Source organism: Lycorma delicatula, chromosome 3, assembly GCF_047948215.1.
Source record: "Lycorma delicatula isolate Av1 chromosome 3, ASM4794821v1, whole genome shotgun sequence".
NCBI classification, from domain to species: Eukaryota; Metazoa; Arthropoda; class Insecta; order Hemiptera; family Fulgoridae; genus Lycorma; species Lycorma delicatula.
The window spans coordinates 12,595,131-12,609,961 of NC_134457.1; the positions used below are offsets into that span (position 1 = coordinate 12,595,131).

Sequence of the window (14,831 nt, forward strand, 5' to 3'; positions counted from 1 at the left end):
CTTATATCTTGTTATTCAACACACTAAATTTCAGTTATATAACTTTTCTGAATAACAAGATAATGCATAATTTTATTTTTAAGTATTTATTTAAATACCTTTATATTTAAAAGCATTTATTTTTAGTCTTCTACCAAATTGGATGAATAATTATTGCGTAACAAAAATTTTTCATGTCTACATTTATAAATAAATAATACAATGTAATATATTCTATCAAAAATATTTTCTTTGCCAATTTCTACTAATCTGTTCCCCTATCATTCCGTGCCCCTAAAACAAATTTTCTTACCACACTTTCTTCTTTACCTTCTCTGACCACACCATTCCAGTCTCCCATCAATGTCTTGTAGAAGAGTCCTTTTCTGATTTTATTACATCTTCAGTACTCTCTTACATTTACTCAATATCTTCTTCATAATTCAATGTTTGCAATTTTACTACTACTAAATCTTTTGGTAACACCCCATTTCTTAAAGATATTAATCTATCATTTATATAACATACTTTCTGCACCCGTTTGCTACTTTATTCCTCATAATTATTGCCACTTCTCTTTTCCTTTTTTTTTTCCAGAATAGAATATGGTAACTTCTCTACTCTTCATTTCACTCTTGAGATTCTCTAATTATCCATCTTTAACATGATGGATAATCATCATGTTTTTGATATTCTTTGTCAAAACAAAAGTACCTATATGCAATCAGTCCTTTAACTTCTTTGCTGCTTCTCCCGGAGATCTGACTGCTGTTTTATTTCTGAAACAATTAACAGAAGGAGCCTGCATCATGGCAATCAATGCAAGATTATCTCTAGGATCATTAATACAGTGGTTTTCCATCACCTTCTGTATCTAATACTTTGATTTCCTGAAGAACTACTTTTCAAAGCAGTTTCTACCTGCAGGGAAATAGAGTCCCTTGTATCTAAATGCTATGAGATGATTGATTTGACTCCAGTTGAGTTTTAAGAGCCTAACAGTTTATGAAAAGTTATTTGATGTATTGTAGAAATTGTATCTACAATTGTTGGTTTTATGTAATTTTGAAACTAATTTGTTGGTTTCTATGTGCGGTGTCAAAGCCAAAAAATGTTATATGTTTACTGCCATTGTATTTAGCTTTGTGAAGTTTAAAAAAGTAAACTACTATCACTTCACTTTCACTTTATTATTCTGTTGATTAAATCAATTAATATAAGTCCCAGTTGTTTGTTTCAGAACTCTAGAAGGTATCTTAAACTTTGCAAATTGAATGACAAACTTTAACATTGCCTAATGGAAGCTGATAGCAGGGCAGAACAGTCAATACCATAGTAATTGAGTTTTGTGGTTCATTCAATCCACTCATGATTTATTATTGGCTTTCAAGCTTTTGAGAAATGTAGTTATTTTGTACCTATCTGTATTGTATCCTTGAAAGGATCCATAATGTAGGATTGGATGATAATGAAAAATTTTACTTGAAGTCAATTTCTCAGGAGTGAAGTCATGTTGGGTAGAGTAAATGATTGAAATAACCCATATAGGAAAATGAATCTGTGAGACTTGGTTATTTGTTTGACATAGCTTGTGGTATGACATTGTCTGTTGCCTCATCCTATAAATAAGTTAATGAGTTATACATTTTTTTTAGTACATTTAGATACATTTTTTAATCATTATATACATAAAAAAATAACAAGCTCAAGTTGTTTTGAGCTTCCAAAAAAACCATTCAACTACTAACCATTTACCAACTACATTCTAACCAGTTAGCAATTACTGAATAATACTACTTTAACAAACTGGAGGTGAAAATATAAAATTAGGTCCAAATTATCCATAGGGTAAAATTAGATCCAAATTAGGTCCCTTTATACCATTAAGTTCTATATAAACCTTTTTAGTTTTCTAAAGTGCAGGACACTGGTCTAGGCTCTTTGATACCTCTTCTAGGCAGGATAGAACCGAGGAGAAGAATTTGACAAATAATTTTCACATATTATCTGTAGGATTTAAATGAGCCCGCTTTCTAACAAAATCATTTTTACTGATATTAAAAGTGATTAATGACTTTATTTAAAAAATAATGTGTAATTTATACATCTATATATTAACAAAATAAGAGAATATGAATATCTTGACTATATTCGATTTTACAACAGATTTTTTTTTATTACGGTCTCAGACTTCAATAGTCATTAGCTCAGATGGAAAATGCTGTACCTAACCGGGATTCGAACCTGGGACCTCCGGATGAAAGGTCGAGACGCTACCACTCCGTCATGGTGTTTTCGAAAGTTGATTTAGCAAAGACTCATTTTCAAAATGAAAGCGGTCGTTTCACAATTTAAGCCAAAAGAAGGCGATCAAATATAATTTTTTACCGATAAAGTAGCAGCTTCATGTCTCTGGCTATTTTCAAGTGCGCTATTAATAATAATAATATCTGTTAAATTCATTTAATTTAGAATGATAATTATGCATTCGGTGCCTATTTTATTTCGCTAGGATCATATCAGTCAATTCTATTTCCTTTACTCTTATTTTCAGTTTGTAGTCTACCACTTACATTCGCTATAATGCACTACAAACACCAAAATTAGATTGAACAGTTAATACTTCGAATTCGAGTATATATCAATCCGCTCGTTCACTCTTCTTCATCTTCATAGTATAACATACTCACGCACATACACCTAACTGTTTTAACTTGGGTTGTTCTCGTGGTTGCAAGTTGTTATCAACATTTATACTGTGTGCTATTATATTGTGTTAACTGGTTAAATAATATGGATTATTACTTAACTTTTATTATTTCCATTTATGAATTAAATTATTCGTTTTCATTTTAGTTACTGTTTGATGCATTGTACTGTAATGTTACTTTACATGTTAAGCAAGGTTGTAATGGCAGAATCGATGTGTGTATCGTTTGTATTGCAGTTGGGTTAGAGGGAATGTGGGGTGGTGTTCGTTAACGGAAAGGATTTACTTTACTTTATTAAGTGAATAAGTAAGGGTTGGTGATCATCATATCTTTCCCGTTTGAATAGTTTGTATTAAAAAACTACAATCTGGCTCATAACAAGAAAACAAAGAAAATGTCCGCGAACGACGAATTGAAGGTAAGACTTTTAAAAATGTTCAGTAAATGTTATTTTGTTTGATACTGTTTTAAAGATTAATCGTTTTATTTACCATATAAATTATTAAAGAGTTTCATGACTAATATGAATATCCTCTGTATTTTAAATTTTGATCAGAGAGCAGTGGTTTTTTGTTAACGCCGAAGTGTATTTGTACGAAAATTGACTATGGACGCTATTGCTGTTATGTTTATTTTCAAATATCCAGTCTCTCTATTGAAGTCTGAATTCATAAGAACATGAATGCATTTGTATTTCTGTTACAAAGTATTTGAAATGCAGTTGCCATGTTTGCAGTATGCCATGCATAACAACAAGCATTGGCATACAAACGTTACTTGATAGAAATAAGGTTAGTTTCATTTAAAGTTTTTTATTGTATTTACGATCAAGCAATACATTCCATGTCCCTCGTGTATATAATCACATTTTAACCTAATGAAAATAAATTTGAGTGAATGCAGTCACATAATTATTAGTAGTAATGATTACTTTTGATTAGCTTTTTTTTCTTCTGTTGTATTTTTTTTAAACAGAAGTTTAACCAAACATCTTAAGATTACTTTTTTAGATCTTAAAATAGAATACTTTTAACTAAGTACTTTTATCATGTAATCCTTGCTATTCATCCTACTTGTAATATTTTCTCCTACAGAATACACTTTCGGTAAATTTTATGGGTCTTTATTGTTGTTTGCCCTACATCCTGTTTTATTTTTCATGGATTCATATGAACTTTTGATGTATTATTGTTTAAATCATCATATTAAATAATGTATATAAAATGTTTTGTAAAACTGTTAGCTGTGTTTTCCTGTATAGCTTGCAGATAAAATAGTGATATGGTATTGTCTATTTGTACCCAATGTTAATAAATCGTTCTGTGCACAAAAACTAATGTAACTGTAATAATGTTCTATTATTTGAAGTATTGTTTAGGTTAGTTTTAGTTAATTAAATGTATGGAATGTCTTAAATGCATGAGTTAAGGTGTAGCATAATTTTTAAAAGTATTTTATAGGTTAAGTTTCTCCTTACGACAAGTCTGTTTTCGCATGACCTAATTTCAAAATGGTTAAGTGAAAGGTTGCATTTTGTTAATATTGTATGTTTCTTTGTGTAAGGTTATGTTTCATTAGTTGCTGTATTACATTATGCTATAAAGTCATTGTTGAAAACCATTGTTATGGGTGACACAAGTGTATGAGCTAAACGTTACCCTGCTTTACTGTAAACTAATAGAGACAGAGCAGAAAATTGATAGTCTTATGTTTGGATGGTCGTAGATTCCATATTCAGCAGTTATGTGGAAATAAATTCATAAATAATCCATAAAAAAGACTGTGGGCAAGAAAGACTCAATTTTACATGTGTTGACATATTTATGGGGTAATTATATATAATTAGGGACTCGCCTTTAACTTTGATGAAATTTGGAACATACCTTATTTAGGACCCAAGGTATTCGTAACAATTAAAGTAATTCTTTAGAAACCCCTTTCAGTTAACTTAATGCCCCTTCTAAGTTACACAGTTCAACACCAAACATTTTGTAATTCAGCATTGTTAATTAAGTTAAGAATGAGATTAGATTCACATAAGTCATAAATTAAGTTAGCTTAAACTAAAAATGTACATTATTTATGCCTTAAATAACTTGGTTTAAGTGAAATTAAATTGAGTTTAGTTAGGTTTAGATTAAGGCAATGTAAGGTTAAGTTACTAACCTATTATATTAGGTTATCATATAACACATTATATTAGGTCATCATATATTATTAGGGGCCAATCCATTTGAAGTGACCTGAGGGTAGTTGCTTGACCAATTCAAAAAAAAATTGAAACTTACCCACTTGTTTCCTACATATCTCAGGACTTAAAAATTATTTTTTTTAAATCTTTTATTTAAGCAGTTTCCTGTTGTGGCCATTTTAGTTATAGTGCACACACCTATTTTTGTGATTGTAAGGGTTTACAGAAAAAATCATAAATAAAAAACTATTGGTCCTGGAAGGATGAAACAAAAAGTAATTTAATCACATTTTCTCAAGGTAAAAAGATTGGTCCAGTGGTTTATTTATTTACCTCTCTTCTTCCTATGAGAAAATTACCAATAATGTTGAACATGAAAAACAGAGAAATTTCAGTTTGGTAATTTTTTTCAAGAGGCAGGGAAGGCATACACATTTTGAATTATTTTTTTGTATGTAGGTATAGGTTAATAGTTTTACCATAAGTAATATTAATGGTGATATACCTACCTCTTTAAATTTTATGAATTTTTGAAAACTAATTTTTTTTTTAAATTCAAAATTTGGTTTCAAATAACTCTGGTGGGGCTGGTGATAAAAATCTCAAATTTTTACATCTTACAGTGTTATTGTAGATATTTGTGGCAGATGAAAAAGTTTCTTGTGTATTGTACTAATAAAAAAGTTATAAGTTCTCAAAAATCATGAAAAACCTGTTAAAAGTGATACCATTTTGACTCGCTAAATAAGTACTCCAAGGGGGTTTCTTAGCACTTAAATATTTTTATACCTACTATTGTAGTTTGAACCATTCAACTGCAGTGTTCATGTTATAGCAGGTGCTTGAAGTCATTTCTAGTAATCAGGAAAATTCATGTTACAACATGAATTTTTAAGCAAGCATAAATGATACTCATTTATGCTTGTTGCATCATTTTGCTTTGTCGTTACAGACTTGTCAGTCTGACATTAGTCGGTGACCTGTTCACATCTTTACTGAGTATCTCAAATATAATCCTGTGTTTGGAAGTGTTTATGAAATAAATAAGTTTTACTTAATAATATTATATTTGCAAATTTTAAAAATCAGTTAAATTTTTCCATTATTTTCAAGTAATTTCACATAAAACGGTATATGGAACACTGACGACAGAACTCATTAAAATATGTGAATTTAGTGATGTAAACCAACAACTTATTTTTTTATGTGTTAATTCAGATGTCATTAGTGTTTGTAAATATCATAAACAAAAGATTTTGCCAAAATTCAGTCACCGGTATGGACAATTATGTTGTGACCCCTTGAGAACTCATAAAAAACAGTTAAGAAAAACTTTACACAAATAACATTAGAGCAAGCTCTTAAAGAACACATTTTTCCAAATTTAAATTTAGTTACTGAAAAGTTTGTGTTAACTGTTTTAAAAGTATTTCTTCTCAGCAGAACAAAGAAATATATGATTGCAAAGACCAAGAGTAATACCTTGTCCCACATCATAATATTGAAGGAGGCTGCTTGTAGCATTTTGTATGTATCACCTCCATAAAATTTGAAAAAAATTAAGCACAGATCAAAGGCCATTAGCATTAAAATGTAAAATGGATAAAGTATCTAAAAAATTAAAAAAGAATCTTGAATTGTGTTTTGACCTAAAAGTTTCTGAAAATGAAAATCCAGCTCAATCTTCACATGACTTTGATGATCTTATTTTAAAACTAAAAGAAAAATGTGTTCTTGTTTCTAAAGAAGATAAGGTTTAAAATTATCAGTTTACTTCCCCAATCTTGGACTGGATCTAAAATAATATTGAGGCAGAATGGCACGTTTTTGGATCATCCCACAGGAAAAACGCTCGTGATTGTGTGGGAGGAACAACAAAATAAGAGGTGACACAAAGACAAGCCTGCAAAAATCATTAGTCAGATACTAAACATTGATGAAATGTATTCATTTTGTAATCTCAAGCTGATAAACAAGCTAGGATTTCAGAAAATCTAAAAAACCATTTTGACTCCTGTGAAAGAGTTGCTAGTACTAGAAGCTACTACAAGTATGTTCCTGTGTCAGAAGGTATTGTAAGATGTTGCTTTACTTCAGATTTCAAAGACTATGAAGACCATCCTGTGTCAAATATTGTACCACTTTCACTTAAGAAAAGACTCTATTGCTTGGTATGATGATCAGTGGTGGATAGGAGAAGTGCTAGATATTAGCCTCAAAAATGACGATGTGCAGATTCATTCACCCAGCTGGACAATGTAAATTATTTCAAAATTCCCAACGAGACAAAGTGTGGGTACCAATCTGCAAAGTCCTGAGAAAGTTGACACCATGAACTAACTACAGTGAGGGATCATTCTTACACAATTTCAAGAGAATTATCAGAAGAGATATCACAGTTGTGTTGGTTAACCACACTAAATAATAAACGTTCATTGCTACAAAAACAGGCTATTTCATTGAAGAATAATTAAAATTTTGCTACATTTATTTTTTTTGATTGTGTTTACAAAAATAAAACGTAATTATTGAAAAAAGATGTAGGCTACTTATTGAAATCTCAGTTTGGGTAAGGTTTACAAGCATTTTTGCATCAAAACTGTATTAGAATACTGATATTGGTTAAGTTATTAAATTGCAACCTTCCATTAATAATTTAAAAAACAACTATTTTAAAATTATTGAAAATGTCAACTTCGACAACATAGGGGCTAAATATAAAAAAAATGAAGTGCAAAGAAGACAAGAAACCTCCTTGGAGCACTTATTTAGTGAGTCAAAATGGTACCACTTTAAACAAATTTTTCATGATTTTTGAGAGGTTATAACTTTTTTATTAGTACGATACACAAGAAACTTTTTTATTTGCCATAAACATCTAAAACACTGCAAGTTGTGCAAATTTGAGATTTTTATCACCAGCCCCATCAGTGAAGCCAAAAATTTTAATTAAAAAAAAAAATTAATTTTCAAAAATTCATAAAACTTTAGGGGTAAGTATATCACAATTAATGTTATTTATGGTAAAACAGCTAACATATACAAACATGTAAAAGAATAATTCAGACTGTGTATGCCATAACTACCTCTTTAAAAAAATTACCAAAAATGAAATTTCACTGAATTTCATATTCAACTTTATTGGTAATTTTCTCACAGAAAGAAGAGGGATAGGTAAATAAATCACTGCACCAGTCTTTCACCTTGAGAAAATATGATTAAATTACTTTTTGTTCATCCTTCCAGAACCAATAATTTTTTAGTTATGATATTTTTTGTAAATCCTTAACAATCACAAAAAAGGTGTGCGCACCATTACAAAAATGGTCGCCACTGGAAAACTACTTAAATAAATAATTTAAAAAAAAATAGTTTTTAGGTCCTGAAATATGTGGGAAACAAGTAGGTAAGTTTCAATTTTTTTTGCAACACTTCAAATGGATTGACCCGTAGGTTATTAATCTTAAATACTTGCCTTATTAACCTTAAATGTAAACGGGTCGATTGTTATGTTAAGCCCATAATTATATAAAAAAATTAATTATTTAGTCCAAAGGTAATGTATTTTTCACTTGTACAATGCTGAATTACAAAATCTTTGGTGACATACTGTGTAACTTTGTAAAGGATGTAACTCTGCTAAAAGGCATTTCTGATGAATAATTTCAATTGTAACAAATAAATTAGGTGTATTCCAAATTTCATCACAATCTGAGTTGAGTTTCTAGTTGTATATATTTACCATTTATGTTCAGGTTCAGATCACTTATAGGTCAGAGGAGGTGTTTGTGAAATACTCTTTTGGCCAGCATTTTTCTTAACTTATGACTTAATTCTTACCCACAAGAAAAATAGTGTACAAAGGACAATCATATTGTTGATCCCTGACTCCCAGCCTATTTTACCATGTACATTTAGTGAGAAGAGAAATTTTGATTGTTGAAGGTGCAATTACAAGTGCAAAATTTGATGTAATGTTGAATTTAATAATGCAGTAATAATGAAATAATAACCTTTTTAAACAAATAATGAATCCTTTTGTAATTTTACATTTGCTAAGAAAATTAACTTAAAAGTATTATAAGCTGTATTTATTTATTAATTACTTTGTTGCTCCTAGAATTCAATTCTATTGTAACATAACCTTACAATCATGAACTTCTGTATTTGGGTCAATCCATGTCAAGTCTATTTTGGTTGCGTGTGACCATTTTTGATTTTTGTATTTTTTTATATATTCATTCTAATATTTCAAGAGTAAATTTTTTTGTTTTTAAAAAAATGGTATTTGCTAGGTTAAATTTTACAATGCTCTGCATGCCAATTTTTACCTTTTTGGCAGTTTTTCCAATATCTCGGAAACTAAATGATTTAGAGGCTTGAAACAAACATCATTATATTCCATAAAAAAAATTACTAAATATTAGGTTATGTTTATCATTTTCATGTCTTTATTATTTATGCCCCAAAATCAGCTCTGAATTAGAGCATTTAGAATGTAAAAGTCCAATTTTTCCACAGGTATTTTACTATGAAGGGAAGGAACATCAGTTATAATATTTATACCCCTTCTTAACATAGTTCTGGACATCCTGTTGAACTTTTGAAGTCTGATGTTCTCTTACCTAATTTTTTTGTAAAAGATTAAGGTGCAGGAATTCAAAATTTATAATTTTTGATGCCATATAGCTTATCAAACTAATAAATTCAGAAATCGTTTGGTTTGAAGCTTAATAGGGGTGCAATAAGCAATAAAAATTACAACATTGATATTCAGCTGATAAGCAAGATACTATAGTCACAATATATAAGAAGAATTGTAAAAGCGAAAAGCATTTCTTCTTTTAAAAACCAGATTTTGTACATACAAAGAATTAAAATTAAAAAAATTTACTATTGAATAATAATTATATCATTGTGTTTATAATAATGGGTACCTACGTATTAACGCCACCGCAGCTACAGCTTTATTTAAAAACAAAGTAGTCAATCTGATTTCGGTGGAAAATGAACAGTCTCTTTATTAATTTTAATAAATGGTTATTTATATTTATTAATTTTATAAATATAATTTAACCAAACAACCTACGCTCGCAAACCTTGACTAATTAACACCATAATTTTTTGAGTATATATTTAATAATTCAGTAATTATTGCAATTATTTATTATTTAAATAATCAAAGCACTCCTGTTAATTAGTCAAGGTTAGCGAGCGTAGGTTAAGTTTGGTTAAATTATATTTATAAAATAAATAAAACCATTTATTAAAATTAATAGACTGTTTTGAATCTATGTTAAACTCTATATCGGCCCATTTTCCACCAAAATTTGATTGACTACTTTGTTTTTTAAATAAAGCTGTAGCTGCGGTGGCGTTAATACATAAGTACCTAATAATGTTATATCCATAAGACAAATAATAATATAATTTGTTTTAGTATAATCGGAAACAGTAGGTGTCAGTTAGTTAAAAGTATGGGTTGCAAGCATCTCTTATAGCTCTTTTTTGCGTTGTATTATGTGGTAGTATGATACCTTTTTTCTGTGGCACTTATCACGTTTTGTTATACAATAAATTATCTGTTTTGAATTAATCAACTCTTTTTAAACAGTCTGCAATTATTAACAATTACATTTTTATTTATCTGTAAAGTTAATTTGATAAAAGTTCTTGTAATATTAAAGAATAATTTAAGTCCAAGTTAACTGAAATGAAAATGTTGTGAAATAATACATGGCGATAAAAATTTAAACTATTAAGTAATCTTGACATATTTAATATGTACTGAATTTTTTTTCAACAATATGTTGCTTATGTCTTTACAAATATTTACAAAGTTTTTTTTATTTTTATATTGAGCCAATGATACATCACCAGAATAAATATATTTTTTTTTTTCACTGAAAAAAAAATCCTTTAGTTGACGACAGCAACTGGATATTATCTTTTTTTAAGATTGAAAGGATATTTTACCATTAAAAAAAATTTAGAAAAGAAACTAAATGAGGAAAAGATAAATATGAAAATAGAAATTATTGAAACTTTAGAAATGGTTCTTCAATAAAACCAGTTTAAATTTAATAATAAAGTATATAAAACAAAGAATGTATTAGGTATGTGTAACCCACTATCAGTGATACTAAGCGAAGTATTCCTGCTGAATATGGAAGAGATATTCCAGATATGAAAAAATACAGATGTTTATAATATATTAGGTGCATGGATGACAACTATTAGTATTAAAAAAAAAAAAAAATAGATAATGAAGAAAAAATTTTGGAAGAAATGAATAAATTCCACCATAACAGTAAATATATGATGAAAAAGGAGAAAGATGAAACTGTTAATTTTTTTAGACTGAACAATAAAAAGAAATAATAATAATCTAGATTTTGAATATACAGAAAAGAAAACTTTACAGATAACATCATAGCTCACCATTCGAATCGTCCAATGGAACATAAATTAGCAGCTTCCAGTATATGATAGGTAGACTCCATAAATTATCATTAAAAGAGACCAGTATATAAAAAAGAATTAAATACTATTTTTCAAATAACAGAAAAATTAACATGTATAAAAAAGAACTGATGAGAAAAATGAATAAAAAAAATATAAATGAAATTAAAATAACAAATGATAAAGAAACCTTTAAAAGGAATGAATTAACATTTACTGGGAAAGAAATTTACCCAATTAACAATTCTTTAGTAAATGTATTATAAAAATGGCTACAAATACAAATAATACATTAAAAAAGATTTTCAGTAGTAACATAAGAAAAAGATGTATTCAACAATAATAGTATATAAAAATAAAATGTAAATGCAATACAACATATATTAGACAAATGGGGAAAAAATTAAAATGAAAGTATAACAAACTCATGAGATCTTTTAAAAATTAAAAAAAAGTGATTCTAAATATGCAATGATTTTAATCAAAGGACATACCCCATTGAAAGTGGAAGAATCAATGAAATTTATTCACAAACATGTTATAGGAGAAAGAATGAACATTTTAGAAAATCTAGAAATCTTTAAATAGTAACATTAAAACTATCATAAATGAACAGAAAACAACAATTAAGGTGAAGTCCTTTTCAAGGACCTCAATTTATTGAAACAGGATATAGATAAATAAAATTAAAAGATAAGTATAACCTAACCATTAATAACAAATAAACAAGAAGAAGGCTAGATAAGGCATTACGTCATATATAGGGAGGGGTGTTGACTAAACGTTATATAAAAATTAACAGAAATTTTAGTATCAGCACAATAAGTTTTTTCGATGGAGTTGTTCCGAAATATGTCAACAAGTGATAAATGAATGAAGCTAAGAAAGGTAAGCAATATTAAACATAGAAACTATATTGATCTTATCAGAAAAGTTAATAGTAATTATTATCTTAACAACAATATTTAACAGGATTTCAATTAAATGATATGATTAATATGGTATGAAAATGGTTAGAAAAAAAATTAATGATGTTAGGAGACACTAAGCCAGTAAGAAAATTTACATAGAACTGTGACATAGTGTAGGTGTTTGCATGGTAAAAGAAAACTGCAGTAGATTAATCTGATATAAAAACAATTATGACTATCACTAAGAAAACATTTAATAGAAAAAAGAAAAAAAAAACAGTTATTATGTAATAAGATGGAGTTAAGACTTGAAATGTCTTGAGAAGTTTACTGTATGGATGTGAAACGTGGATGCTAAGAAAAGGGGAAAAAGAAATGGTGGAGGGATTGAAAATGTGGGGATAGAGTACACCTGAGATAGTAAATGGACAGATAGTGTGAAAAATCCAGAAATAATAATAGATTGAAAGAGTAGAAGCTTAATCAAAACAATTCATAAAAGGTATGCTAACTGGTTGTAGCATGTAAGAGAAGTATTTATTAAAACAGTGCTAAAAGAATTAGTGAAAAATGATAGAGAAGCCAGAAAATATTAAACATTAGATGCTATCTAAAAAGACTTAGAAATTAAAAGGAATTCTGAAGTTTAAGTGGGAATAGAAGAAAACAGTAGATAAACATTGTGTAAGGTACCTACCTCAGGGTAGATAAGAATATCGTGGTGATGGTTCCCAGTATATGTTAATGATGATCTTAAATTAATGGAAACATGTTTTTCACTTTGAATTTACTGTAGTTTTTGGGTACTTCCAAACATATGGTGAACTTTCTCTAGTGATGTTAATAATTATTAAATATTCTGTAATATTTTTTAAGCATCAACTGTTTGTTTAAAATATATTGATCTTTTATGACCACATAGAATCACTTTAATCAGTCCATTATACAAGTCTCTTCGATGGGACTGTTTGGGCCTTGGAGTCCTCCCAATATTTTTTCATATATTCTGATCTTTGTGCCCTTTCAGTGTTGAAAATGTTCATGTTGTGAGCATGAAGTTAACGTTTTTGTTCTTGATTTTTAATTTTATCTTATTTGTGGTGTCTTCTGGTGAAAGGCCAATTTCCTTCAGATCCTCTTGTATTTCTCTGATCCATCTGCATCCTGTCATGGTGTTTTTCGAGTCAAGATTGTACTGTACTAGCTGTTTCAGAAGTCTTGAATCTTGCATCTGCATGATATATCAAAGAATCCTAGTCTCCTCTTATGCGTGGTATTAGTGATGGGTTCTAACTTTGTACACGACTTTGTTCGGGGCACAATCCACCACTGCCTGTCTTTACAACCTGTGGTTTTATAACTGTGTCATAGTGTCTTATTTTTGCATTTATTGATAGGCATATTTTATTGTCAGTGTAAGTATACCAGGTTAATTTTTGAGCTTTAGCTAGTTTGTTTTTTCGTATTTGGATCTAGGTTTTTTCTTTTAGTTTGTTATTATTTCTCCAAGGTGTTTAAATCGAGTTACTATTTTGATTTTATTACTATTTATGTTTACTTCTTTTAATCGTGTTGGCTTTTGGGGCATAATTTTTGTCTTTTCCAATAATATTGTGAGGCCAATTTTATTTGTAATGTTTTGAAGTTCTAGTATTTGTGATTTAGCTTTGTCAATATCGTTTGCTAGCAGTGCCAAATTATCGGCGAAACCAAGACAGTTTGTTTTGGTATGTTAGCCTATTTTTACTTTTAGGGGAGTTTTTGAAACATTCCCTCATTACCATTTGTAGAACACAGTTGATAATAGTGGTGAAAGCCTGTCGCCTTGGCGTAGTCCTGTTTTGATCTCAAATGGTTCTGAGAGTTCAGCTCTGAATTTTACCTTCTACTTGTGTTTGTGAGGGTCGGTTTTATCGTGTTTATTAATTTGGTATGTAGTCCGAGATGTCATAGAAATTTTAGTAGGAATTCTCTATGATGTAGTCATAAGCTTTCTTAAAATCTTCAAATGTTATCACCATGTCTGTTTTTTTTCTTGTTGTAATACATTAATAACTTGAGACTCATGGTATGGTCTGGACAGCTCCTCCAGGGTCTGAAACCTTCCTGATATTTTCCTTGTAATTTCTTGAGTTTTGAACTGATCCTGTAGATGATTATTCTTGAAAGAATTTTATTTTTTGTGTCTACGAGAGAGATTCACCTGTAATTGTTTGTTTTGTCCCCTTTTTTGTGTAGCAGGTGGATGAGGGTTGTCATCCAGTGTCCTGGTAGTTCTTTGATCCAGACAAGTTGATGAAGGGCAATTTTAGCTGATCTTCCTGCATGTTTCCAGACCTCTACAAAAATCTGATCGTCTCCCAATGCTTTGAAATTCTTCATCTCACCCGGTGCTTGATAGATTTCTTTTATTGTGGGAGGGTTGATTTTTCTGATGGTGTTGTTTTTGGGTATGTTGGTGTTGAAATTTAGTTGTTTTGTCGGTTCTTCACAATTTAGGAGTTTGTTAAAATATTTAGCTGGGATTTCCGCGTTGTCTTCATTGTTATGGGACAATTAATCGTTTTCATTCTTTAT

At 29.2% G+C, this 14,831-nt stretch overlaps 1 protein-coding gene across 3 annotated transcripts in view; it reads left to right on the top strand.

The window, feature by feature from the left end:
* The first annotated feature begins 2,693 nt into the window (after positions 1-2,693).
* The window catches only part of Su(var)2-10 (E3 SUMO-protein ligase Su(var)2-10), a 130,165-nt gene continuing 118,027 nt past the window's right edge, over positions 2,694-14,831 (top strand). For all 3 annotated transcript variants that reach the window (XM_075359424.1, XM_075359422.1, XM_075359423.1), the window contains exon 1: positions 2,694-3,108. Coding sequence is in view for 2 of the 3 variants with exons in the window: in XM_075359422.1 (XP_075215537.1) it covers positions 3,085-3,108 (24 nt within the window). In the remaining variant the exon portion in view is untranslated. The remainder of the gene's footprint in view (positions 3,109-14,831) is intronic.